This window comes from Pseudovirgaria hyperparasitica (genome assembly GCF_010093815.1).
Source record: "Pseudovirgaria hyperparasitica strain CBS 121739 unplaced genomic scaffold EJ05scaffold_9, whole genome shotgun sequence".
In the NCBI taxonomy this organism is placed as follows: domain Eukaryota; kingdom Fungi; phylum Ascomycota; class Dothideomycetes; order Acrospermales; family Acrospermaceae; genus Pseudovirgaria; species Pseudovirgaria hyperparasitica.
In genome coordinates this window covers 457,753-481,783 of record NW_022985557.1, presented here as the reverse complement: position 1 = coordinate 481,783, position 24,031 = coordinate 457,753, and the positions used below count along the sequence as shown (strand labels likewise).

The 24,031-nt window shown below is 50.6% G+C and overlaps 9 protein-coding genes across 9 annotated transcripts; 5 read left to right on the top strand and 4 right to left on the bottom strand.

The window, feature by feature from the left end:
• The first annotated feature begins 896 nt into the window (after positions 1-896).
• On the top strand, positions 897-2,983 carry EJ05DRAFT_476692 (putative sulfate adenylyltransferase). The gene is made up of 5 exons (XM_033744092.1): positions 897-914; positions 1,018-1,045; positions 1,093-1,275; positions 1,325-1,470; positions 1,529-2,983. The coding sequence occupies exons 2-5, from the start codon at positions 1,023-1,025 to the stop codon at positions 2,734-2,736; spliced, it is 1,560 nt and encodes a 519-aa protein (XP_033599885.1). The 5' UTR covers positions 897-914; positions 1,018-1,022; the 3' UTR covers positions 2,737-2,983.
• On the bottom strand, positions 2,931-4,836 carry EJ05DRAFT_500969 (uncharacterized protein; the record flags this gene model as incomplete). Its single annotated transcript, XM_033747050.1, has 2 exons — positions 2,931-4,740; positions 4,790-4,836. 2 exons carry the CDS (start codon positions 4,834-4,836, stop codon positions 2,931-2,933), a joined length of 1,857 nt encoding a protein of 618 aa, XP_033599884.1.
• A 318-nt stretch (positions 4,837-5,154) lies between these two features.
• Positions 5,155-6,634, top strand: EJ05DRAFT_538635 (uncharacterized protein). The gene is made up of 2 exons (XM_033749470.1): positions 5,155-5,377; positions 5,428-6,634. Exons 1-2 carry the CDS (start codon positions 5,197-5,199, stop codon positions 6,141-6,143), a joined length of 897 nt encoding a protein of 298 aa, XP_033599883.1. The 5' UTR covers positions 5,155-5,196; the 3' UTR covers positions 6,144-6,634.
• A 34-nt stretch (positions 6,635-6,668) lies between these two features.
• On the bottom strand, positions 6,669-7,663 carry EJ05DRAFT_476689 (glutathione S-transferase). Its single transcript, XM_033744091.1, has 3 exons — positions 7,350-7,663; positions 7,152-7,293; positions 6,669-7,100 (listed from the first exon to the last, which is right to left on the bottom strand). The coding sequence occupies exons 1-3, from the start codon at positions 7,551-7,553 to the stop codon at positions 6,790-6,792; spliced, it is 657 nt and encodes a 218-aa protein (XP_033599882.1). The 5' UTR covers positions 7,554-7,663; the 3' UTR covers positions 6,669-6,789.
• Positions 7,664-8,623: 960 nt separating this feature from the next.
• EJ05DRAFT_389251 (uncharacterized protein) lies at positions 8,624-10,237 on the top strand. The gene is made up of 2 exons (XM_033741314.1): positions 8,624-9,273; positions 9,328-10,237. The coding sequence occupies exons 1-2, from the start codon at positions 8,841-8,843 to the stop codon at positions 10,227-10,229; spliced, it is 1,335 nt and encodes a 444-aa protein (XP_033599881.1). The 5' UTR covers positions 8,624-8,840; the 3' UTR covers positions 10,230-10,237.
• Positions 10,238-10,461: 224 nt separating this feature from the next.
• On the bottom strand, positions 10,462-11,880 carry EJ05DRAFT_476687 (Ketosamine-3-kinase). Its single transcript, XM_033744090.1, has 4 exons — positions 11,611-11,880; positions 10,852-11,557; positions 10,643-10,792; positions 10,462-10,589 (listed from the first exon to the last, which is right to left on the bottom strand). The coding sequence occupies exons 1-3, from the start codon at positions 11,801-11,803 to the stop codon at positions 10,687-10,689; spliced, it is 1,005 nt and encodes a 334-aa protein (XP_033599880.1). The 5' UTR covers positions 11,804-11,880; the 3' UTR covers positions 10,462-10,589; positions 10,643-10,686.
• Positions 11,881-11,981: 101 nt separating this feature from the next.
• On the bottom strand, positions 11,982-16,890 carry EJ05DRAFT_476686 (uncharacterized protein). Its single transcript, XM_033744089.1, has 5 exons — positions 16,367-16,890; positions 14,765-16,304; positions 12,933-14,713; positions 12,545-12,882; positions 11,982-12,493 (listed from the first exon to the last, which is right to left on the bottom strand). The coding sequence occupies exons 1-5, from the start codon at positions 16,709-16,711 to the stop codon at positions 12,283-12,285; spliced, it is 4,215 nt and encodes a 1,404-aa protein (XP_033599879.1). The 5' UTR covers positions 16,712-16,890; the 3' UTR covers positions 11,982-12,282.
• Positions 16,891-18,360: 1,470 nt separating this feature from the next.
• On the top strand, positions 18,361-18,785 carry EJ05DRAFT_389231 (uncharacterized protein). The gene has a single exon (XM_033741312.1). The coding sequence runs from the start codon at positions 18,460-18,462 to the stop codon at positions 18,670-18,672; it is 213 nt and encodes a 70-aa protein (XP_033599878.1). The 5' UTR covers positions 18,361-18,459; the 3' UTR covers positions 18,673-18,785.
• On the top strand, positions 18,786-23,675 carry EJ05DRAFT_389232 (uncharacterized protein). Its single transcript, XM_033741313.1, has 4 exons — positions 18,786-19,170; positions 19,234-19,618; positions 19,672-19,954; positions 20,014-23,675. Exons 1-4 carry the CDS (start codon positions 18,898-18,900, stop codon positions 23,525-23,527), a joined length of 4,455 nt encoding a protein of 1,484 aa, XP_033599877.1. The 5' UTR covers positions 18,786-18,897; the 3' UTR covers positions 23,528-23,675.
• Positions 23,676-24,031: the final 356 nt, after the last annotated feature.

The following is a 24,031-nucleotide window of genomic DNA, read 5'->3' as shown; positions in this document are numbered from 1 at the left end:
GATCGCCTTGTGTGTATATGAGGCGTCTCCGCACCCCGTGAATGTATGTCTCATTCCAGGCCGGACAGCCAAAAGGAAGTTTGGAACACGCCTCGTGTGCGACCGATCACACCATCGTACCAAGCTTTTCCTCTTTGATTGACACGCATTGGTGTGTTATCATTGCCGTTTGTCATCATCGCACGTACCCTGTTTGCTGAGAATTGCTTGTTTGTGACAGCTGGCATTCGAGGTCGTGAGATAGTATATAGACCATGGCCCCCGAAGCTGTGAATAGATCAAGACTTGGTGTTGGATTAAAGTCTCCCCGAAGCCCCTCACCACTTCGTCGCACGGGCAGCAGTGCTCGTAAACCGACTCCACCCGACCGGGACCCCCTGTAGTAACAAGGTTGCGTGCTTTGGACTACGCCGTCCGTGCTCTGCCCCGCAGCCGAAACAACATTACGTCGGTCGGCAGTTCCCCCCAAAAGGCCTTACCTTTCCACTCCGCCATAATCTGTATACAAAAAATTTCCTTTAGCTTACCTGTCCTAGCCTTCATATTCTTTCTCCCCTCTTCCTATCCTCCATTCTCTCTCTGTACAGTCTCCAATTGCTTGCTTTTGACCTCTCTCCATCTTCTCCCTCCTCCACTCCTATATCATACCTCATCTCATTTCATCATGGCCAATGCCCCTCATGGTAAGAAGAACACATTTGCCCCGCGGTGGTGCCCTGTGGCGTATGTAAACCATTGAGCTGTAGAAGCTGACGTGTGTATAGGTGGTATCCTCAAGGACTTAATCGCGCGTGATGCGCCGCGTAGATCTGAATTGCTGGCTGAGGCAGATAAACTGCCCGCTATTGTTCTCACCGAGAGGCAGCTGTGTGACTTGGAGCTCATCCTAAACGGAGGTTTCAGTCCACTTGAGGGTACGCCTAGTTCAATCGTCGCAGAAGTCCTTCTCCAGAAGACCTGAACAGCATTCTTGAAATATGCATGTGAGAAGAACGGTGCTGACCTACGACTGGGCAGGCTTCATGAACCAGAAGGACTACGATGGGTGAGCAGGACTACATGTGGTCACTGTACTTCACTGATACGTCACAGTGTGGTTTCAAACGTACGCCTCGCAGATGGAAGCCTCTTTTCCATGCCCATTTGCCTCGACGTTTCACAAGAAATCATCGATGCTTCTGGCGCAAAGGCTGGTGCTCGTATTGCACTTAGAGATTTTCGTGATGATAGAAATGTTGCCATAATCACCGTGGACGATGTATACAAGCCGGACAAGTAAGAGACATTTCTGACTCGAAGAGCTCAGGAACTGATACCCAAGTAGGGAGAAGGAGGCCAAAGAGGTCTTCGGCGGTGACCCAGAGCATCCTGCGATCAAGTTTCTCATGAATACACAGCGTGAGTTCTGTATTGGCGGTAAGCTTGATGCTATTGATCGCTTGATGCACTACGACTACGTCGCTCTTCGCTGTACGTCTTTGGTAACTCCCCTCTTTGCGCAAGTAGCCCCTTCTCACACCAGCTTTAGACTCGCCCGCTGAACTCCGTCTGCACTTCGACAAGCTTGGCTGGTCCCGCGTCGTCGCCTTCCAAACCCGTAATCCCATGCACCGCGCTCATCGTGAGCTGACCGTCCGTGCCGCTCGTTCTCGTCAAGCGAACGTCCTCATTCATCCTGTAGTCGGCCTCACCAAGCCTGGCGACATAGATCATTTCACCCGTGTACGCGTTTACCAAGCACTACTACCTCGCTATCCGAACGGCATGGCGGTACTTGGCCTTCTCCCCCTTGCCATGCGCATGGGCGGTCCGCGTGAAGCCATTTGGCACGCCATTATCCGCAAAAACCACGGCGCAACACACTTCATCGTCGGCCGCGACCACGCTGGTCCTGGCAAAAATAGTGCTGGTGTCGACTTCTACGGCCCCTATGACGCGCAGACTGCCGTTGAAAAGTACCGTGACGAGCTAGGCATCGAAGTCGTGCCTTTCCAGCAGATGACTTACCTTCCCGACTCCGATGAGTACAAGCCGCGCGATGAAGTTCCCTCGACCATCCGCACCCTAGACATCTCCGGTACGGAGCTTCGCAAGCGTCTGCGCACTGGTGCCGCGATCCCAAGCTGGTTCTCTTATCCAGAGGTTGTCAAGGTGCTGAGAGAGAGTCACCCGCCGCGGTATGCCCAGGGATTCACTGTCTTTTTGACAGGCTACCAGAACTCCGGCAAAGACGCCATCGCACGCGCGCTCAACGTTACGCTCAACCAGCAAGGTGGACGCAGCGTATCTCTCCTCCTCGGCGAAACCGTACGCGCCGAACTCTCCTCCGAGTTGGGATTTAGCCGCGCTGACCGGGACAAAAACATTGCGCGCATCGCATTCGTTGCGTCCGAGCTGACAAAGGCTGGAGCTGCTGTCATTGCGGCGCCAATCGCGCCATTCGAGGCGAGTCGCCAGGATGCCCGTGAGAGCGTGGAGAAGTATGGTAGTTTCTTCCTTGTGCATGTGGCAACGAGTCTCGAATACAGCGAGAAGACTGATCGGAGAGGTGTGTATGCAAAGGCGCGGAAAGGGGAGATCAAGGGGTTCACAGGTGTTGACGACCCGTACGAGGTGCCAACCAAGGCGGATCTCGTCGTGGATGTGGAGAAGACGAATGTGCGGACGGCGGTGCATCAGATTGTGCTGTTGTTGGAAGCGCAGGGGCTGTTGGAGAGTGCGGAGGCGGTCTCATAGATCTCGAATATCGAACCAACATAGTTCCCTTTGCGTAATTATATAGATCAGATAGAAAATGCCTGTATTGAGCATGCAGCACCAGACCTGCTACAGTGGCCGGATGTCATGCACTTACAATCCGCGACTACAAATAAATCCCGCCATATCTCCATCATAACACACCTCAAAACGTCGCCTAACTTCATAGCCAATCATTTTTGTACAGACCTGTTCCCCTTCTCCTTCTGCTTCTCCTTCCTCCTCACCCTCTGCTCCTCCCTTTCCGCCCTAACCCACTCCTCCTGATCCCTCAACTTAACCTCCGTCTCCTCACTAAACGGCAAATCCATCTGCTTCTCCCATTGCACAATCGTCGCCTTGCCCTTGACCAGCTTCTCGAGCCCGTAATTCGTCACGCACGTCACGCCGAGCTTCTCGCCCATGCGATGCACCCAGCCATTCATATACTCGACCTCAGTCTTACCACGCCCAAAGCGCACGTCCGCAAGCATACTACTAACATTCTGCCCGGTGCGTGTCGCGACGCCGACCCACAGCGCCTCGAGACGGCGCGGGGAAAAGCGGCGTTCGGTGTTGTAGAGATGGGAGAGCGCGGGCAGGTTGCGCAGGACGAGGGAGACCTCTGAGATGATGAGGCGGGCGACGCGGAGGAGGGAGTAGGAATAGGGCAGGTAGCCGTTGCGGACGTCGAGCAGGGCGGTCAGCGGGTTGATGACGCAGTTTATGGCGAGTTTCTCGAGTTGTAGGGCGAGGAGTTGGTCGGGTGGGTGGACGGCGGCTTGGAGCTGGGGGACGCGCTTGATGTGGTTCATGAGGCAGCGGGCGGATGGGGATGGGTCGAATGGGGGTAGAGTGTGGGCGCGAGGAGAGGTTGGGTCGGGGATTTCGGGGTATGGCCCGATGGCGATGGTGCCTTGACCGGCCCATTCGATGGCGAATGGGTGATCTGGTTGTTTGTTGACGCCGTGCGAGTTGACTCCGAGGAGATATGTAGGGCGGGTGGCGGGATCGGGGAAGATTTTGGTGTTGACTTCTTCGATGATGCCGATGCCGTTGTGGAGGAAGAGGATGCTGCTGGCGGCAGAGAGGCGTCCGGCGACGGCAGAAAGAGCGGAAACTGTGTCGGGGGCTTTGACACAGAGGATTAGATGGAGAATGGGGTCGTCGTCTGAGCTCCGGGCTATTTGTTGGCCTACTTTATTGATGTCGGGGAGTGATCTGTCTTCAAGGGGAGTCTTGCGTGTTCGAGACGCCTCTGCTTCGGCCATCATCTGGTCCACCTGATCGAGCGTTCTGCGTTGCTCAGGGGTGAGCTCATCGTTGAATGCTTCTTCATCTTCTTTGGACCAAGTTCCACTTTGCGTGCCGCTTCCGGATACTGCCTCGATCCTATCTGGACTTCTGTGTGCTTTGGGTGTGGACTCCTCTTGGCTGCTTTCGATAGACTGTCCTGACTTTCTATTTTCGACAGCTCCTGCAACGCTTTGTTGTACTGCCTCTTGGGTGGATTTCTCTGCGAGGTCCGGTCGACCAGTGTCTGTATGGACCCTTTTACCAACATTCCGACTGCTAGAGTCTGACTTCTCGCGCTCAGCAAACTCCTCAGGTGTCACATGGTAGGTTGCATCGTCCTTGGCTTTCCGTATACCACTCTTCGGTAGAGGATTACCAGGTAAGATCTCAGACCCATGATATCTTCGATTGGGTGTTGCGAACTGCATCCAGTAGTGGCCACTATTGAGAACGTCTCCATCGACTGTACAGGTGATCCGTTGCGGAGACCGTAACCATTTATCTCTTGTTGACTTTTTGTGTGAAACGAGGATCACGTCGGGCGTCCCCTCCCAAGGTACAGCTTTCAGAGAGTGTGCTATGAATAATCCAATAGACCCAAGTCCAACAACGTGTATTTTATCTTGAGGCGGTCGTCCTGTCCTCTCTGGCCTCGGATCAGAAGAGCGCTTGCGCGACATCATATTGCTAGATGTACGGTTCGAGGAGCTATGTGTATCATTAATAGCTATCAATGCATTCTGTAGAGGCTACAAACATTATTTCATCTTCCCGAGCTACCCCAGCTTCCCTTTGTGTTTCCATTGGGGTCCTCTTTCTTTGAGAACATGACAAGGCCGCCCGGCCGCAGTCAATGTTACCGGAGAACCATCCGGAGCGCGGGAGTCTTCGAGGCCGGAGCCTGGGTAAAAGGATTGGAAGCGTTATGGAAGACAGCTTGACAGCATTCGTATGGGGTTATAATATACGAGAAAAGTTAATCATCGTACTCCTTCAGTATTGAGCGCTGAATCGCGGTGTTCTCGCCACGACCTTCGTCATTGAAACCGGTCGGAGGATCTTCGGAATAACATAAATTCTACATATCTTTACATAACAATTACAGGTATTCGATATAGCTAGGTCTAAAGTCGAAATCGAAATAACGCTTATATTTGAACTACCATGGATTCAACAGATCTCAACCCGCTAATCGAGAATTTGTCCGCGAACATCGATGAACTTGAAGATGCTCTCGAGCCACTTTTGAAGACCTCATTGCGCGACACGTCTAGCAAGCTACCTTTGCTTGACAAGGCGAAGCTCCATGTGCTCACGACATATGCTATCGAATCAGTAATATTTTGTATGGTAGTTCTCGATCAGATAATAAACATCGACTAACACTTCCACCAGCATACCTCAACCTCTCCTCCGTCGATGCCAAGGCACATCCTATCTTTGAGGAGCTCAGTAGAGTTAAACAATACTTCGCGAAGATCAAACTTGCAGAAGAAGGACCAGTCAAACGTCCTGGGCATCGAACGCTCGACACCTCGGCGGCGAACCGTTTCATAAAGCACGGCTTATCCGGCAACGAGCAGTACGACAAAGATCGCACAGTGCGACAGGAGCGAGAGAAAGCATCGGCTAAGATTAAATTCGATCAATTGACGGAAAAGGTCGAGATGGAAAGACTAGAAAAGAAGAGGAAGGCGCAAGAGCTTGCGGAGCGACAGGGCGGCGCGGACGAAGATAGTAGTTCATCTGATTCAAGTTCTGAGGAGTCAGAGACTGAGGATATGAAGCTGAAAATAGAGGAGAAAGAACCAAAACAGGCTTCCCACAAGCCCAACAGGAAACAGAGTAACAAGGGAGTTGAAGCGACTCGCGACAAACACTATGCACCGCGCGATGGAAAGCCCGTTGCTAAGAAACAGAAATCGAACAAAGCGCCAAGGGGACGCAGTGAAGCTTTTCAGGCTCTTCTGAATAGACCAGTAGTGCCCAAGCCTGAATCGAATGCAACAGCACCTAAGCAAGATTCCGATGGCAAAACGCACAAAATGAAGAGCTCTGATGGCGTGAAGACACACAAGAAGAAATCGAAGAAGTCTAAAGCCGACACTTGATGCTCATCCGCATCCCTACAGTCAGGAGTAGATGTCTACTGGACTAAAAAGCGATTGAACCTTGAAAGCTGCCCAAGAGGCAAAGTTGAACTAATTCGAGCTTCCGCACAATAGCAGACGAGCCGGGACGCTGTACATCACGCAGCGATCACCCGAGCCTTGATAGATAGGGAAGGTCACAACACCCACACCGAACCCCTGTAGCTCTAGGCTATCGATGTCAATGATATTTCAGCGCAATCCATAGCCTGATGTCGCTCTTGGGCGAGACCGTTGATGAGATGAGACGGAAGATTAGGAGCATCCTCCGACAGCACAGCGCTTCACTTGTTGGACGATGCACCTGCATGAGGATTTAAACCTTCTTTGTATGCCTCGCTAATCTTGGATAGATCAGCTAAACCACTTGCTGCATTTACGTAGCACAATAAAACTATTCCATGGCAAATCACCTATCATGTGCTACCGTAAATGCATGGCGCATATGTCCCAAGGTTAGCGTGATTGTCTAAAGTAAATGATATTTCTCAATAAAACATCCACGCGCGATGAAGACATCACTCCGAATAAAAAGAGCTCCAGTGGTAATGCTCCATCAATGGTTTATTACATCGCTTGCGTGTATTCAAGGTCAATAATTTGATATCTATCCACCCATAGCCTTCGTCCGATCGGCCGCCGCCTTCTTGACCGACGGCCTCTCACTCAACTTCTGATACCAAGCCGACCACGACGGGAATTCCTTGTCCAAGTCGGTTCCCTCTGGCACCGTAATTGCGTTATACCAGTACCAAGGCACAAACATCAAATCGGCATAACTAATGTCGTTACCCAGCAAGTAGCTACCACCGCTCTTCTTGAGTTGCTTCTCAATGACGCCGATGTTGCGCACGGTCTCCTTGCCGTAACGCTCAACTGCCGAAGGAACTTTCTCAGGATGGAACTTCGTAAACCATACTAGCTATATGTTAGTGGCTGGATGCCAGGATGAGCGGAGATGTAACACACCTTTTTGGCCTGTGTATGGACCTTGTCCACTCATCTGGAAATCACGGAGAGCTCGCGCGGTCCATTTATCTTGTGAAGACTTGGTAGCGAACTTGCCACTCTTGTCATATGTCTCGATGAGATAGTCGATGATGGCACCAGACTGATAATACCAGTTAGTTAAGCAGAAGGTGTCGCGTTATCACGGTGCATAATTACCTCCCAGACCTGGATACCGGTGTTGGGATCTTCGATCGCTGGCACACGACCGTTAGGGTTAATGGACTCATAGGGCTCCTTCTTGAGATCCCCGAAGTCCATTATCTTCATGTCGTAGGCGATGCCGAGCTCCTCGAGGAAGATGACAACTTTCCACGGGTTTGGGCCGCCGGCATGGCCATACAAGGTAATTGGCTTTGACATTTTGATTCTGATTGTTGTTGCTTTAGCAAGGAAGATATCATATACAATTGCAGAAGATCAGTTGCAACCAGTGGACTATATATACCTCTGACAAGGCCGGCACAGCTATATTAAAAAGCATGGATTAGAAATGAAGCCAACCCCACATCCGACATCGCGATCCCACGTCATCGATCAAGGGCGGCCATTGAGGTTGTTGGCTAGTGATTAGTGCGTCTTTCAGGGTTCCTCAAATTAGCAGTTTTCGGCTATACCGTGATGTCTCCCCGATTGAACACCTATACATAGGTTCCCAGTGTCTGGTGGAGCAGGGCGATGATTACAAAGCAGTGTTTACTTTTTTGACTTGGATGTCGATTACTACTTGAAGAAGACTAGTGCCCTTTAGCCCGAGATTCTCACCCTTCTTTCTAGAAAATTCAATGCTTTTTAGATACTGTACTTCTGGACTGGCCTGCAATAGACGCGTTTGGATATGTAGTATCATCACAATACTGTAAAGAATGCCCCATCGCTATCACTTGATGCGAGAATATCATACTAATAATGTATAGTCTGAAGGCATAGATGATCAAATAGTGTAGAATCACGATCTCGAGGAGGTTCTATGCACTACTCGAAACATAAACAGCGCCCTGGGGTAAAAGGTTGGACGATTTGCGATAGTCTATTGAGAATTCACACTACTGTTTACTGCCTCCAGACACCACTCTTCGATTGCCGGATTAGGGTACGCTCCCGCAACGGGGCCGCGGGCCGCATGAAGGACCAATCCGCCCAATCTCCGCTCCGAGATATACCTAGAACAACACAAAAGCTGTCCCGGTGGAAGGCTCACATGTCCTGCACATAATTAGTGATGGGAGAATACAAGACATCGTTAGTTGAGATACGTTTGCCAAGCAGAAGTCGCCCGCGTATCACCGTCTTTAAACAATGATCGGCACCAGTTCCAAGTAGAGCAAATCCTGTGATTCGAGCAAAGACGATCCTGAAAGCCCATGCAGTATGTGGCTGGCTGGTGCGCGCGGACATGTACAATCACACTCGATGATTGGTCTACGGGCCATCGCAAGGAGCCTAGCTTGGGATCGACCATCCTACCGCTGATATTGTTGCGGGTGGATTCCGGTCTTCAAAAGCGAGAGACTTCCAGGTGCGCGTTGGGGGGCTGTCGTGTGAGAGTTTTGTTGGAGCGTTTCCCTCTTGTTCTGAGCGCGCTGCGGACTGGTTTTTTGTGTCTTTGCCCCGGGAGTTGGGAGTTCCTCTTTACGCGACGGGATCATCATGAAGAAGATACCTTTCGTCTCTTCTCTGCTCAAGCGAAGCATGCAAGGCGATGTAGAAAAGGCCAATTTCGCGAACGCGCCTGACAACACACATGCTCCCCAGACCATGTCACAGTCTGAAGGCATTCCCTCTCAACCACAACGGATCTACGCAGGAACAAGTCGCCCGCCCGCCCCCATCGGATCTGCAGTCCATGAATTTGTTGGAACACACGACCGGCTGGCCCATTTCCGTAGATTGGTGGGAATCGACTCAGTGTCTACGTTAACAGATACTACATATCTGCAACGGAAAGCCCCAAACGTGGGTATATACACACGAACGGTCTCGGCAGAAAAGAACTGCGGGAAGCTTTTCAAGTTCTTCTCGATAGCGATCAACGGATGTTTGGGCCTACAAATTGTCGTAGCGGCGACATTGACCGCCCTTGGTATGCTTTCTGTCCCTCCATAGACCATCCTTCTGTGTAGACTAACTATCACAGGTGCCGCCGGTGGCGGCCGCAGTGCTGTGACCTTCTTCGGCGCCGTGAACACCATAATTGCCGGCTTCCTGACCTACCTCAAGGGCTCCGGACTGCCCAACCGCTTCACATACTTCGAGTCCGAGTGGCGCAAAGTGCGCGAATACATCGAGCAACGTGAGCGCGAATTCGGCGTCGAGACATGCACCCTCGTTGTCGAGGAAGAAGCACGCATCATAGAGCTGATGTACGAGAACGTGCGCGCCGATGTCGAAGCAAATGTGCCGGATTCTTATACATCTGTGACACGTGCGGGCCGGTTAGATACAGCGCGTGTCGCGCCTTTACCGGCGATCGGGGAGTCGCACAGGACAATAGCTAGTACGGCAGGGGGGTTTGGTGAAAAAGTGGCTGAGGGAGGGCATCATGGGCTTGCAAGGGGATTAGATGCGGTACATAGGGGTATCGAGAGGATTAATGAGAAGATGCACCATCATGCGGATCACGGGCAGCAGGAGTTGCAAGAGGGGCTTGGAAGAGGGCAGCAGGCAATTCACGAACGCTTGTCGCGTAGTCAGAGTGCGCTTGAATCGACGTTTACGAGGGGCCAGCGGACTGTTGATGGAGCGTTTGAGAGGGCGAACAGCAGCCGTCATGCAGCCCTGGAACGGATGGGTAATAGCCACTATTCTGGGCTGGAGAGATCTCAGAGTTTACATCATGGTGGGCTGGACAGAACGAGAAGCAGCTATGAGGGCAGTACGGAACGTGGACATCAGGGACTAGATGTGAGCATGCAGCAGGGATTAGCAGAAGTTCACGAGAAGCTCGACATGTTGGATAAGGGACTCCGGCAAATTCGTCTTGAGCGGAAGGATGATGATACCACCAATACCGACGTCGTAAAGAGGGATCACGATTGAAAATCAGTGATTGGTTTATGGCTTAATGTCGTTTGCTGTGGTAGTTGTACGAGCATGGGATTTATAAGTCAATAAAATATTAATGTTTAGTCGTCTGTATGGATCAGTGTTAATATGGAGGAGCAAGGGTCCGATTTTGACGGCAGGACATAATTGAGGTCTAGCCTTCTCTCCTGAATACCAATAGCCATCAAGATCTCTCTTCGTCGACCATATATTCATACTCGAACACCCACTGCATCCTGTCATCTCTTTATTATGAAAACAGTCAGAGACCTTTCGTATTGGAGCTATTCCTGTTTCTTCGACAGGCGGTGCGCACCTGGTATCGACTTCACCAAACTCTTCAAGCTGACCTACCTATAAAATTAGTCACAACCCTCTAAACAAGTACGCCAGTGCCTCGTGCATACTCGACAGTAGCTCCGGTAACCTAGTTCCTATTGCCGAAGTTCACTCACGCTTTATCATGCACATAGGTCCTAATAAGCCTCTTCATGATCGCCTTTGCCCCAGCCTTATAGCCACCTCCAAACAACGCATAATGGTTCAGATGATGATACCTGCACATATCAGCTCTCTCCTCTACACTAGTCCTCCATCTCTACACAACTGCACTTACAATCCATACAACTCTACCCGATCCTCATACTCGCCCACCGGCTCCGTCTTCGCGCACGCCCTATGATACTCCCTCAAAAACACGTCCCCAAAACCCCCAAACATCTTCATGATTCCCAATTCATACTCGCTGTGTGCATAGCACGCAGAGGGATCATACACAACCTCTTGCACCACATCATCGTCTCCTATCCTCCCTCTCCCGGCGTTACCCGACCATAGATCGCCGTGTACAACGACTGGAGTTACGCCCCTGCCACCGTTCAAATGCTCGTCGCCAATCAGCCGTGGTACGACAATGGAAGCAACCGTCTCGAGCATACGCCTCAACTCGTCATCAACACCATTCGCACTTTCTGCCCGCTCAAGAATGAACCTCAGCCGGCTGTTGGCGTAGAAATCAGCCCAGGAGGCGTTGAAGGTGTTGTCCTGCGGAGTATCACCGCAGCATGTGGGCACGGGGAAGCCAAACATAGGACTGTCGTAGCCGTCAGGAATGGGCGCCGGGGTAGTATGTAGCTGAGCAAGTTTCTCCGCGAGAGAGGCCGGTTCATCGTCTGCCGAAAGATTGCTGCGAGCAGAAAGATTCAGGAAATCCGTTACGAGGAAGAAAGTATTTGCGTCGGAGGAGAATGGGCCGCTCCCGTGGGATTTAGGGCACAGAGACGGGACCACGGCGTTGATTGCGTTGAGGGATGCGTGTTCACCTAGAAGGCATCAACGGGGAACCTAGAAGATCGCTCGTTGTCGCGGTGCAGACCTTGGAACATTATTTCTGCATCTTTGCCGGACCCTGTTTTCATGAAGTATTCCAGCTTAGTGCCGTCGTCTTGTTTTGAGATAATCTTCGATGTTGACGCGGAGGAAGAGCCACCACCACCACCATGGTCTTCCACGGTCACATTCCCTTCAGATAGAGATAGAACTTCCAGCACAGCAGGATCCGGCCTCATGTCGACTTATACACTTGAACAGAGTAATCGAGTGGAATCGTTGGTGATGACAAGCGTGGAGGAAGGGAACGGTGGGGTCGGTCCGAAGCTTCATGGATACTTACCGGGTGGCAACCTTACCTATAGGTAAGTGTCTACACAATCGCATCAACGCGGCTAGAGACATCGGAGCGAAGTCAGGGCAACGAATTTCATAGTGTCGGCTAACATATTTATCTTTGCGAGTAGCGAGATCAAGAATTCATCATAAAATAATCCACACGCGTACAAGGTATTTCGACATTGTGAGTCTGAACTTATGTCAAAGCCACTAGACTATCTTAAATCCGTAATCCAAAGTCCATGCGCCTTTGCAAAGTTGCCCGAAGCCATGCGTATCACAAATGACTCCATATTCCCATATCTTACAATGCAGAGGAAGATTCGATGCTCCGTCGCTGTGGCCGGGTTGATAGGGGAATAAAGTTGCCTTATGGCTTTCATACAGCGCCTTCCCAGTTTCCTGCGTAAATATTAACATGCGTGTCGTGTAGTGCAGCCCCAGCAATCATCATTCGATGAGGATGAAACGCGGTGCATGAGATAGGCGAGGATCGATTCCGATTGAGAACTCCAGAATACGGCTCGAAGGACGAGAGTGGGCTCCCCGTGTTAAGGTTGTACAACCTGACAGTATGTCGCTCAGAGCCACTAGTGAGTCCTAGATTAGCGGTTATGACAGAGCAAAGAGGAGCAACATACACAGCGAAGACCGGAGCATGTTCATGCACGCTTAAGCTCCTCAAAGTATCACGAGTCGCTCGAATCGTTTTGACACTTTTGTCCATCCTGATATCCCATAGTTTGACTTCCCCGCTCCTGCAGCCACTGACTAACTCTCTTTGCCCACCTCGCTGAAGATGAACGTTGGTGATCCATTGCTTGTGCTCCTTCCATACTTTAACCATCGCCGTGGCTGGCTTTTCTCGTTGGTCGTATACGCGGACGGCTCCATCGCCAAAGCCAGCAATGAAAACTTCGCCTTCAACCTGATCAGAAGTGAGTGAAGTGACGCAAGACCCCGATCGAGCTGGTATATCCTAAATCTAGTCATTAAATCTGCTCATATCTGTTTACCCTAAGGACCTACAGTTGAGCATAGCTCGCTCCCTGCGTTCCAGACACGGATCACTTTGACGTCACCAGCGACAAGTATCGAACCTCGACTTTGCTGCCAATCAAAGACTAGCCCAGCATTCTTATTACTGGGGACCAAATCAGTCAACGCCCGGAATGCTGTAACAAGTTCGACTTCTTTTGCAGAATCATAGTTGCGGAATAGCTTTATAACACCGTCAGATGCACCTGTCATTAATAGCGCCTGGTCATCTTCGTTGATAAATCGTGCTTCGGTAATCTTTGAGTCGAACGGGTTGCCATTCGAGAACCTATTGAGTCGCTGCTGTCTGTCCCAATCCCAGATACACAGTGTGTCACGATTGTCGGCTACGACCAGGTGGTTCTCGAATTGATGAAAGCACATCTTGGTCGGCTGCGAGACATTATTGAAGAATGCTTTAGACCGGTCCCACTTGTTGCTGCCGGCGATAGCCTTTTGAGGTTGCGTTTCAGCAATGATCTTGTCATTGCGATTCCTTCTCCACAGGCGCTCATTATAGTCAACGCTTCCTGGTTCGTCGGCCTCACTTGACTTCATCTGGGGTTCGCGGAAGTATTCCACAGACCATTCAAAAAATGTGCTTGGAAGAGGTAACTCTGCAGGTTGACTGAGGTCTCTGGGTCGAAAATAGCGGGTTTCTGGTGTTTTAGCAGGCATGTGGGAATGCGGTGTATGGGGACGATCTCTCTCATCCGGTGGCCGGTTCCAATCGCTGGGAAGCTTCGAACGGCCAGGACGGTCTGGAGTACCTCGTGGTGCAATCTTGATGGTGGTACTTGGCGAAGTGTTTTGACTCGTTGAACCCCAAGCTAGATTCTTCAGAGAGGCAGCTACGCTTGCCGTGCGTCTGATTCCTGCAAAAAAGTACCCGTCTTGTCTTGTTGGGCTCGGTGGAGCTGACGGCTGTGGCGCGGGAGGAACCTCTGCAGCAGTCGTGTTTACCCGTGGCTTCTGACGATTATGGTGTTCAACTTCTTTGAGAATAGGCTCAGCGAATGGACCCAGGGGTGAGTCAAGAAGCGATTGTATAACGTTATCCACGATTATACCTGCACTTTGAGCTATATCAGGGTGAGGGTCTACCGACATGACTAGTACTTGCTTCCAGATGGCGGAAAAGACGGTATTGGAGGACACAGACTGAAATCTTGCGCCTTCAGATTTGGTGGCATCATTGTCCTGTTTCGTGGACTGACCACCCTGTGAGTTATCCGGCTTGCCGAGGCTTGGGCGTAGGAACTCATCTCGTTCTTCGACCAGCTGATCGTATGCAGCCACGTTGAATCGCGTTCTATATCGGACGATGAATGTCGAGAAGAATACTAACAGCTCCTTGCGTACCATACTATTACCGTCTGATGACAATACCAGAACCATTGATGCAATGGACTCTTCGATTTGTGCGACTTGAGGTGTGAGGTCTGGTATACCAAGAAATGCGGTTAACGCATACAACATTGCTGCGCGAACTTCGGATACAGCATCTAAAACGAGCTCACAGAGCCTTTGGTGCGCGAGACAGCGAATGCCAGCCCATTTGGCCTCGGGAAAGCCGACCCAGAGTTTGGCAAGGCATAAGCATGACCATTGTCGAATTAGTGGATTATGAACGTCAGCCATGTGTGTAATACAGTTTTCGATCAGCTCAGGACTAAGTGAAACCGTCTGTCCTTGGTGATAGTCTTTGCAAAACATTGCAATGATGAATGCACACATGGCTCTATGTTCAACCTGATTCACCACAGGCAGCGCTACCCGCGAGTTAGCATCATCGATGACTTATACTTTTCCCGAGTACTTACCAGACGAGGGATGGAGAATACTGATAAAGTACTGATATCCGTTGTCCTTCAGTAAGTCCGCCTGACAGGATTGATCAACCGCCAAGATACGTGCCCATATGAAGACCATGACAGGTTTCAATTCTATAGCCTGAGATTGCAGCAATTTCAAGACATAGGGGAAAATGCCAATGCTGAGGGCGAGCAGCACTGCCCATGGACCTTGGTCCAAGAATCTCGAGAGTAGGACCAATGCACGCAATCGATGAACCTGACTCAGTAGAACCTGCAAGACAATCGGGAGTTGTTCTGGCACCTTGCCTTCCTGTGCATCTCGGTCAAGATATACCTGAAATGCAGTGAGTTGTTCAGCGAAGAAATTTGAATGCTGATACTCGTATGCCTTTTCGCCATTGTTCTTCGCCAAAAGATCAGGCAGTTGCGCTAGAATCATCTCCACAGCAAGATCCCAGCTGCGCCATAAAGGATGGTCGTGGGTTTGAGGAATCTCAGGATGGCACACGGGATGGCAGTGATATACCCGCATGATACGCTGTGCGAGGAGGAAGTTTCGAAAAAGGGCGGCCACCATCAAGTCTTGACGAAAAAGCTTTTTGAATAAGGGCTTCGACAGTGAGTTCCAGGCAATGGTATCAGTTATGGCGGTAAAAATCCAGTTCAGTTCTCCGATTGGTGTCCTTCGTTCCGAAGCACGGCCCAGTTTCTCTGCAGAATGGGAGAAGTATTGAGCATCAGCTAACGTGATGCCTGAAGGTAACGGATTTTGCAATATGAAGAATCGAACAGCCATCTCTATTGGAGTGGTCAAACAAGCCGTAAAGACATCGGCAGGAAGGTCAGGGTTGACAGGCAATGTTTCCCTTTCCCTACACGCTGCAAGATGTATGCAGTCGCTGAAATCGACCGATTCGATGTTGGGATCTCTGCGGCGTGCTTCAAGGTTCTCGCTCTCATGTTTTTCGGCGAAACGATTAAAATTCGAGATAATGGTACCAGCATCTGAGCAGTCGTACACGAAGAGACTAGGTGCGCCAATCCATGTCTGAAGATCATACAAAGAGATGGGGATATATTGCGTGTAATTTCGATTGAAGACCCAAATCTCGCCTGAGGATGTAGGTCGGGGCACACCGTGTCCATTGTAGTGGAACAGGACGCGCTCGTTTCTCGCATTCCTCCGAAGGGTCTGACAATATCTTCTAGTTTCGTCGACGGTCGGGTCTAGACATAGCTTGTAACGCGTGCGCATGCTGAGTTGTTCATATTGTTGTTGGAGGTCTTTACCGATCTGGTTCATGGGAGTGTGTCCGGAGGCGCCACTTGACGCAGTAGGGTCAATCCAGCATTCTAACTTCGCGCAAGGATTCGTCTTGATAACGTCTGGCGGATCGACACCGATGTTAAGGCAGAGTGCCAAAACTGCAGACACGGTCTTCAACCTGTCCTTCGTGCGCCATTCTTGTAATGGGTATGATTCGTCGTATTCTTTAGGGTGACCGCCGGTCTCGTGCTTCTTGTCGGTAAAGTACATGAAAAACGTCTGTGTTTGAGGGTCAGCAGCCTGCCGCTAAAGAGACCAAAGCAAGTAAAAGCTCCACATACAGAGTTGAGTATGGTGTTATATTCCTCAGAAGTCAGTTGCGACTCAAAGCCATGCCTGATCTTGAAGTCTCCTTCCGCGCTACTCTTTGACTCATCGTCATGATTTTCTGTAGCATCCTCTCTCCGAGGTCCGAAATCACTCTTTGCTCGCAGCATTTGCGGTCTTTCCGCCCGTCCGTCTCGACGCATATTCGAACCACCATTGGTCATCCGCGAGGACGACGTTCGCGAATCTGAGTTTGCATGCGGACTTGACGAGCTGTACGGCTGCTGATCGTATTCGTCCGGTGTTGAAGGTGTTTCGAGCTCCAGTATTTGCGAAGCATGCTTTGGTCGCATCGCCATCTTGAATATTGTCACGCTTCACGCGACTATATTTTTGAGGGAGGCTTTCGCGGAGCGCCCATGGCGAAAGGAAGACGATTCTTACAAGGTGTTTAAAGCCGGCTGAGAGGCGTGACCAGGGGAAAATTGCGAACTGCGACGTGAACTTTGACGTTGAAGGTGAAAACGCATGCCCAGTCTTAAAGTACGTAGGTACTTGGGCCAGCTGCTAGTCTTGACCCCGGGTGCATGGTTAGCGCGCGGCACTAATATTACACATGTAAACAGATTTGGATTCATCATCTATCCGATGAGGCCTCAGGCTGCCGTTCTGGAATGCTATCAATTTATTATTCACTTGACCGCTTCTTCTTTGTTTCGTCCTCCACAACCCTCAACGGAAGGAATAGTCTAGTGGCATACAACAACAATTCTCGCCTTCACTGCACTTCTGACATTCGCTCAACACCTTGAAATTCGACTTCATGCTTACTCAACAGTGTTGTGACTCATTTGCTTATAATCTTCTGCTTTGCGCAGAAGCCTGAACATAGCACGGCGGTTCGAGATATTCGCATATTTGATTCTTATCCCGAAACAAGAGAGCTGTTGGTGCCAGGACGTCTATCCATGGATATGTCGGCTAGCTTTGACCAACAATGGTATAAGTATAGGATACAATGCCAATCATTACTTAGGCAGTACGCTTCGCTACGAGCAAAATCGGTAGGATAGACACCGTATGAGAAGTGGCTTTTCTCGAATTTTACATTCCTGGAAGTGAACTATCTATGTGCCATCTTCATCAGCCCACTGACTTGATCGACCACCTCTACGACGGCCCTCCTGCTCCTTCAGGCGTGTGCAATGTGTGCATCCTTAGGATTTAGATCTACGAGCTCTAGGTGGTGGTGCACATGAGATTCAATATTGAGGTTGTTGTGCATGCGCCTAGCAGCAGGCTCTAGAGAATTTGCATCGTGGATCGAGAACGATTCGCCATCTATCATATGACTTAGGATAGACCAACATCTGGACTCTTACAGACCGTATACTGAGAAAGAGCCTATACTAGAATATATGAAGAATGCTAGATATAGGCTCTGCAATGTAGTAGGTTTCGTGGGGAGATATAATTGATCGGATGCAGGGATGGGTTTCCGTAATTTCGCATCCTTCGCGTCGCTCAACCCCACGAAATCCATTCATATGAAGGCTTGTTGAGGTGTATTGGATTGATGTGACACTAGAAAAACATGCAGAGCGAATTACGGAACGAGGAGCGCATCCATGTACTTGGTTCGTTCAGCCCAAGTTGCTCCATTGGCAGTCTTGTCAATGCAGGCTATACTGCGAGCGACGGTCAGCAAAATACAGACAACAAATGGCAAGCGACTAATAGCTTGTTCTTCCGAACTACATTCTATTATGCTCCAATGGATATAAGGGATTCTGGGACAGGTCAAGGTTTGGCCCAGTAGTTGGCGCAGGTTCTTGGGATACTGATACTATGTACATGCCCACAGTATCCACCCGCAGGTTCAGGGTGCAGCTGCCCAGACATTATTAACGTTAGAACAAAGCTCAGGTCAGGGGAAAGCATGACAGGTACCACACAACGACGCAGCCGCCACAAGAAAATTGGGTATGTCGTCATGCTGCTACCAAGATACCTATACACCGAGTTTTATACAATTGGAAACTCTCTACAACCATGTAGAAAGACATTGTAAAATATAGCTCTTGAGATATTACAGCAACGGCAATTTATGGCGCAAAGTCCATCGCGCGCCCCCTGGACCAGGGTTATTTGTCTAATCCGGCTTAGCGTCATTTTGCCCTGGAGTCGCTCTCGAACGAAACCAGCCTCCCCAAAGAATAATTTCTATGCATCTCACCTACGAGGCCGCCAGCAACAGTATCACGTCCGGTTTCTTTTACTGTCTCATTCCCGTCCGCCGCATCTCGTCGGGATCCCTTGATTACCTCGTGGCGTATGTGCCTGACCTGCCCCGGTTGCGCAAGCCTCATACCTCCTCCCGTTCCTCAAGTCCGCTCCTACGATACCAAAGACCCACCCTCATACGCCTCGAAACATCAATCCAGTGATCTCTTCTACCGACACTTCGTCCGGATGCTCTCTTGACCCTCACAAAGACATTATCTCCAGCGATTGTACCTCCTGCTGACGAGGCGCGCCGCCGGTCATGTCTTTCCTTTTCGGCAAATCGAAGAAGAACCAGAATAGCGCCCTGCCTGCGGCGACGAGAGACTTGGGCTCCTCTCATGGTCAAAATTCCTCTATACCCGTCGCCAATGGGGGCTTAGTCGGTCCTCGTAATGTTGACAATGGAAGAAATACCCCCACCCAAGGCGCAAGTGTGAACAACTCCCAGAACTCGCTGTCAGGAAGCATGCAAAGTCAACTTCAGGGCCAAGAACCAAAGTCCCTGGCGGTGCGACCAGATGGTGAATCACAGGTATGTTGAGTGTTTCTAGAGGTAACGTTTTCCCAGAGCGCATTGTTAACACGTAGTTTGCAGCAACTCGTACGTGGCGCGCAAGGTCCTCAAAGACCTCCTGGCGATTCGCCATACCCATGGTCTCAGCGAAGGATCAATTTCTCTGCCAATGCCAATCCCTTTCCCCGGTATGGGCCTGCCGTCAACTCGTCTGCTTCTAAAGACGGTATCGTATATCTTATGGGAGGTCTTGTGAACGGCACCACAGTCAAGGGTGACCTCTGGATGTGCGAGGCGGGAAACGCAAATATGCCATGTTATCCTGTCCCTGCGACGGGCGATGGTCCCGGGCCCAGAGTAGGACATTCAAGTCTACTAGTTGGTAACGCTTTCATTGTCTTCGGAGGAGACACGAAGATGGACGAAGGTGACCAACTCGACGACAATTTGTACCTCCTCAACACATGTGAGTAGCGACCAGCTTCGGTCCTGCCATTGTCATGAGCTTACTGAGAGTAGCAACGAAACATTGGTCCAAAGCGGTGCCCTCTGGTAATCGCCCCACTGGACGATACGGACATACATTAAATCTGCTCGGGTCCAGGATCTTCATCTTTGGTGGTCAGGTCGAAGGGTTTTTCTTCAACGACTTGGTAGCCTTCGATCTCAACGCTCTTCAGTCGACAAACAGTACGTGGGAGACTCTGATCCCCAACAGTGGCGACGAGCCATTACCACAAGGACTCTCACCGCCTGCCCGGACAAATCATACCATCATAACATATAATGATAAACTCTATCTGTAAGCCCTATGTTCTTCCGATGATGACTGTTCAATGCGACTGACGAAATGATTGCTAGATTCGGCGGGACCGATGGCAACACATGGTTCAACGACGTTTGGACTTACGACCCACGAGTAAATGCTTGGACAGAACTCGATTGTATTGGCTACATTCCTACACCTCGAGAAGGCCATGCCGCGGCCTTGGTAAATGATACAATGTACGTTTTTGGTGGTCGTACGAAAGACGGGAACGATTTGGGAGATTTGGCCGCTTTCCGCATCCCGTCGCGCAGGTGGTATATGTTTCAAAACATGGGGCCTGCGCCGTCACCACGATCAGGGCATAGTATGACTGCTTTCGGAAGGCATATCGTTGTTCTCGCTGGCGAACCCAGCTCATCACCAAGCAATCGAGAGGAACTAAGCTGTTCCTACGTCCTGGACACTTCTAAAATCCGTTACCCGGCAAGTGATACTGTCGCTCCTCAAACAGGACCTCCAGTAGCTGCACCACCTACTCTAAATGACTCCAGAATTCAGGCACCTAATGGTCGTAAGATAAGCAACGAGAAAAGTGTGGTTCTGCAAGGGCAAGGCAGCGTAGCAGCGGCCCGACAAAGTGTTATTGGTGGGCCAAGGAATACGGAGCCTCAGTCGAGTGGCATTCCGGCTCCTGCAGGCTCAAGATTGCCACGCGCAGCAGGTAACCAAGCCCCCCCTGGACCGCCTCCGCAACAGCAACCGCCGCAGCCTAGAGCAAATGGGACTGCCGTGAGCTACAACGCTCGCAGTAGGACTCCAACAAAAGACAGTAGAGGCTATGGACCTGGCGTGGAAAACTTGAAAGAGATTGATCGTCTAGATAATGCATCGCCTACGCTTAAAAGTAGCCCGGTTACAGGCTTCGTAGAGTCGTCCGGCTCCAGAAGAGACCAAAGTCCAAGCGGTCAGTCCAAGATGCACAGCCAGTCTGCCAAAGCTTCTATGGATACAACGCGCTCAGGCAGTCTTTCCTCGCGGAGCGGATCACGAGCACAACGACAACAGTATTCCATTGATAGCGTAGAGCAGGGTACACCACGACCATCTGCAGATCAGGTCAGAGGACTCAGTCGGGAGGCAGAAAGACCGATAGATAGCGGCGTTGGATCGTCTCCAGCGCTCTTCCAACAGCAAAATGATGACTTGATCAAGGAACTTGATGCTGCTCGCAGCAAGAATGCCTGGTTTGCTTCCGAGCTTGCTCTAGCTCGGAAAGCCGGATACAATGCGAATACGTCCAACAGCCCAGTCTTTGAAGAGAGATCTCCCGACACGTTCGGCGATGAAGATCGACCGCTTGTCGAGGCCCTATTACGCATGAAGGCAGAGCTTAAAAGAGTGCAAGAAACTATTGACGACCAAGCTAGATCGGCTGCAGGTAAGATTGCAGAGGTCGAAAAGCAGCGCGACGCGGCAGTCAATGAAGCAGTCTACGCAAAGGCAAAGTTGGCCGCACACGGCGGTGGAAGTCAAGCAGGTACACCCCAACCTGACGGTGGTAGAGGAGTGAATACGCCTGACATAGATCGTGTCCACGACATAAGCCGAAAATTAGCAAACTCGCTCGCTTTTCAGACAGAGCTGTCAAACAAGATTGAAGCCTTGACTACAGAAGTCGAGGCCGAACGCAGAGCTAAACAGCTAGCCGAAGAGACTGCCGAAGCAGCGCAAACACGTGTTTCTGAGCTTGACACGTACAGACAGCGCAATGCTTCAGAAGTTGAGTCTCTTCGTGCGGAGCTGCATGAAGTTCAGCGCGCGGCAAGGGAAGAGGCTGCTAATGCAGCTGAAGCCAAAGCCACCGCTAGACTCCTGACGGTTGACAAGCAAGAGATTGAGACGAAGCTTACGAGGGCTGTGGGTGATACACACAACCATTCATCGCTGTTACAGTCACTTCGAGATGCGGTAGCAGCCTCATCTGACAGAGCCTCCATGTTTGAACGCAAATTCGAGGAGGAACGACAGCAGCGAGTGGTCATCGAGCAAAAGTTCGCGCAGATTAGATCAGAGCAAGAGAGCCAAATGAGAGAACTGGATTCTACCACTGCTCGTCTGCGCGATGCTGAAGAACTGGCCCAAAAGCATGCTGCGGAGGCCGAGACGCACCGATCAGCAGTCCTAATAGGTTTAGGAAAATCTATCGATATGGAAAACAACGACCAAGATGTCATCGATGAACGAGTTACTATATTACAGCAACAGGTGGAAGCTGCGAACATACTCGTACGGAACAACCAAAACGCGGCTGACGTTGCTTCTGATAAGTTGAGACGGGCGGAAGAGCGCATTGCTGGCCTCGAGGCCTATCAGGAACAGACAAGCCGTGAAAGCCTGACCATTCGGAAGCAGCTTCAAGTCACTATGAAAGAGTGCCAAAATGTCCAGAGAGATCGGGATGAGATGCTTCTAGGGTACGAAAAACAGCGACTGGAGAGCAACGCTCTCGAGATTCAGCTTAAAACGTTGAAGGGCCTTTTGGAGGAAAGGGGAATAAATCCAAGTGATGCGAGAAGATCTCGCGGCTTGGACAGCCCAAATTCCCGCTTTGGCACGCCAGAACTAGGACGCATGCGCGAACTCGAACAGCAACTCGATGCATCACTCAAGGCTCATGACGAGATGCGTTCAACTTTTGAGCAACAGCAGAGCGCAGTGAACAAGGAATGGGAAGATAGAGTGTCTGCGCTGTCGAATGACCACCAAGCTGCAGTCAAATATTTACGTGGTACTGAGAAGATGCTAGCGAAGATGAAGCAGGAACTCGACCGTTACAAAGCAGCCAACACCAAGCTAGAGGAGCAACTCGTCGAGGTCCGCCAAAAGAGTGGCACTGCTTCTGCCACAGAATCCGCTGCATGGGAAGGCGAACGCGATGCCTTGCGGAGAGAAGTGTCCGCTCTACAAGACTCACTCAAACAGAATGTCGGCGACCTAGAGACACGTTTGTCAACAGTGCAAAACGAGTTGCAAGAAGCTAGGAAGGCTCGTGATGCCGCCACGGCACAAATGTCGTCTCTCGAGGCCTTTACTGCTCAATCAAAAATCGATCTTGAGAACTTGCGCCGCGATAATGCTCTCTTGGACGAACGGGCGAAGGACGCCGAGTCGCGCGTTCAGCGTTTCCTCGATCAATTCGAGAATTCGGTTGACAACTACCGTCGACAATCAACGCTCCCACCTGGAGCTGCCAATGGCATGCGCCAACATAATCCCCACGACAGCATCGCAGGCGAGAGTCTATACAGTAACGATGATGCACACAGTGAAGGCACGGCAACAGCGGAGCACGCCGCGGACCGGAACTCTTTAGCTCTAGACAGTCTCGCCACAGAATTGGACGCATTACGGTCGCAATGGGAGACAACAAACAAGAATTACCGCCTGAGCGATCGCTTCGACTTTGAACGAACCCCAACAACTGAGAAAGACTTCAGCGAAAGTCTCGGTGGGTGGAACAAAGGTTTAGCTCACGGTGATGGCGAGTCGAAGGCGTCCATGTCGCAGGCGACAGGCCTGGGTCTCAAATCTACAAACATGATATAGTATTATCGAGGATGAGAGACCTTCACAAAAAGGGAAAAGTAGTTTGTGTTCAAGCTTTTAGCGTCCTACTCTCGTTTCCTCCCTCTTCTTTTCTTCGTCTGACAAAATTCGAGAGTGGCTGAAATAGCTAGCTTGTTTTTTGGCCCATGGGCTTTGTACCACGACCCTGGAATATATACTGCACTTTTGCCGATGTGCTGTTCACGATTGCTATTGTCTGAGTATATTCTGCTTGCGTTTCTTGCTCCTTATTTGATATCTTGGGGCGCGTCTTTTGGATGAGTGGGTGTTTCTATTTAGCTACTACCTTCTAGTGATGTTGTCGGTTGTCTGGAAGGCTTTGTGGGAGCGGCGTTGATAATGTGATGACCCAGGAGTTTTCTTATGCAGCTAACGAGAGGACTGAATGGCTTGAGCTTTTTTTGGTGTGTTTGTGTGTGTGTGTGTGTGTGTGTGTGTGTGTGTGTGTGTGTGTGTGTGTGTGTGTGTGTGTGTGTGTGTGTG

What these genes read in the sequence shown, in the direction of transcription:
- EJ05DRAFT_389251 (XM_033741314.1), top strand. Translation starts at nt 8,841, where the DNA reads ATGAAGAAGATACCTTTCGTCTCTTCTCTGCTCAAGCGAAGCATGCAA. An exon ending in GGCGACATTGACCGCCCTTG is followed by an intron (nt 9,274 to 9,327) that starts GTATGCTTTCTG and finishes TAACTATCACAG; the next exon opens with GTGCCGCCGGTGGCGGCCGC.
- EJ05DRAFT_476692 (XM_033744092.1), top strand. Translation starts at nt 1,023, where the DNA reads ATGAACCAGAAGGACTACGATGG. An exon ending in AACCAGAAGGACTACGATGG is followed by an intron (nt 1,046 to 1,092) that starts GTGAGCAGGACT and finishes GATACGTCACAG; the next exon opens with TGTGGTTTCAAACGTACGCC. An exon ending in CGACTACGTCGCTCTTCGCT is followed by an intron (nt 1,471 to 1,528) that starts GTACGTCTTTGG and finishes CACCAGCTTTAG; the next exon opens with ACTCGCCCGCTGAACTCCGT.
- EJ05DRAFT_538635 (XM_033749470.1), top strand. Translation starts at nt 5,197, where the DNA reads ATGGATTCAACAGATCTCAACCCGCTAATCGAGAATTTGTCCGCGAAC. An exon ending in TATCGAATCAGTAATATTTT is followed by an intron (nt 5,378 to 5,427) that starts GTATGGTAGTTC and finishes CACTTCCACCAG; the next exon opens with CATACCTCAACCTCTCCTCC.
- EJ05DRAFT_389232 (XM_033741313.1), top strand. Translation starts at nt 18,898, where the DNA reads ATGTCTTTCCTTTTCGGCAAATCGAAGAAGAACCAGAATAGCGCCCTG. An exon ending in GACCAGATGGTGAATCACAG is followed by an intron (nt 19,171 to 19,233) that starts GTATGTTGAGTG and finishes CGTAGTTTGCAG; the next exon opens with CAACTCGTACGTGGCGCGCA. An exon ending in TATAATGATAAACTCTATCT is followed by an intron (nt 19,955 to 20,013) that starts GTAAGCCCTATG and finishes AATGATTGCTAG; the next exon opens with ATTCGGCGGGACCGATGGCA.
- EJ05DRAFT_476686 (XM_033744089.1), bottom strand. Translation starts at nt 16,711, where the DNA reads ATGGCGATGCGACCAAAGCATGCTTCGCAAATACTGGAGCTCGAAACA. An exon ending in ATAACACCATACTCAACTCT is followed by an intron (nt 16,305 to 16,366) that starts GTATGTGGAGCT and finishes CCTCAAACACAG; the next exon opens with ACGTTTTTCATGTACTTTAC. An exon ending in CATGCTCCGGTCTTCGCTGT is followed by an intron (nt 12,494 to 12,544) that starts GTATGTTGCTCC and finishes AGGACTCACTAG; the next exon opens with TGGCTCTGAGCGACATACTG.
- EJ05DRAFT_476689 (XM_033744091.1), bottom strand. Translation starts at nt 7,553, where the DNA reads ATGTCAAAGCCAATTACCTTGTATGGCCATGCCGGCGGCCCAAACCCG. An exon ending in CCGGTATCCAGGTCTGGGAG is followed by an intron (nt 7,294 to 7,349) that starts GTAATTATGCAC and finishes TGGTATTATCAG; the next exon opens with TCTGGTGCCATCATCGACTA. An exon ending in TCCATACACAGGCCAAAAAG is followed by an intron (nt 7,101 to 7,151) that starts GTGTGTTACATC and finishes ACATATAGCTAG; the next exon opens with TATGGTTTACGAAGTTCCAT.
- EJ05DRAFT_476687 (XM_033744090.1), bottom strand. Translation starts at nt 11,803, where the DNA reads ATGAGGCCGGATCCTGCTGTGCTGGAAGTTCTATCTCTATCTGAAGGG. An exon ending in TGCAGAAATAATGTTCCAAG is followed by an intron (nt 11,558 to 11,610) that starts GTCTGCACCGCG and finishes GATGCCTTCTAG; the next exon opens with GTGAACACGCATCCCTCAAC. An exon ending in CGGGTAGAGTTGTATGGATT is followed by an intron (nt 10,793 to 10,851) that starts GTAAGTGCAGTT and finishes TGATATGTGCAG; the next exon opens with GTATCATCATCTGAACCATT.
- EJ05DRAFT_389231 (XM_033741312.1), top strand. Translation starts at nt 18,460, where the DNA reads ATGGCGCAAAGTCCATCGCGCGCCCCCTGGACCAGGGTTATTTGTCTA.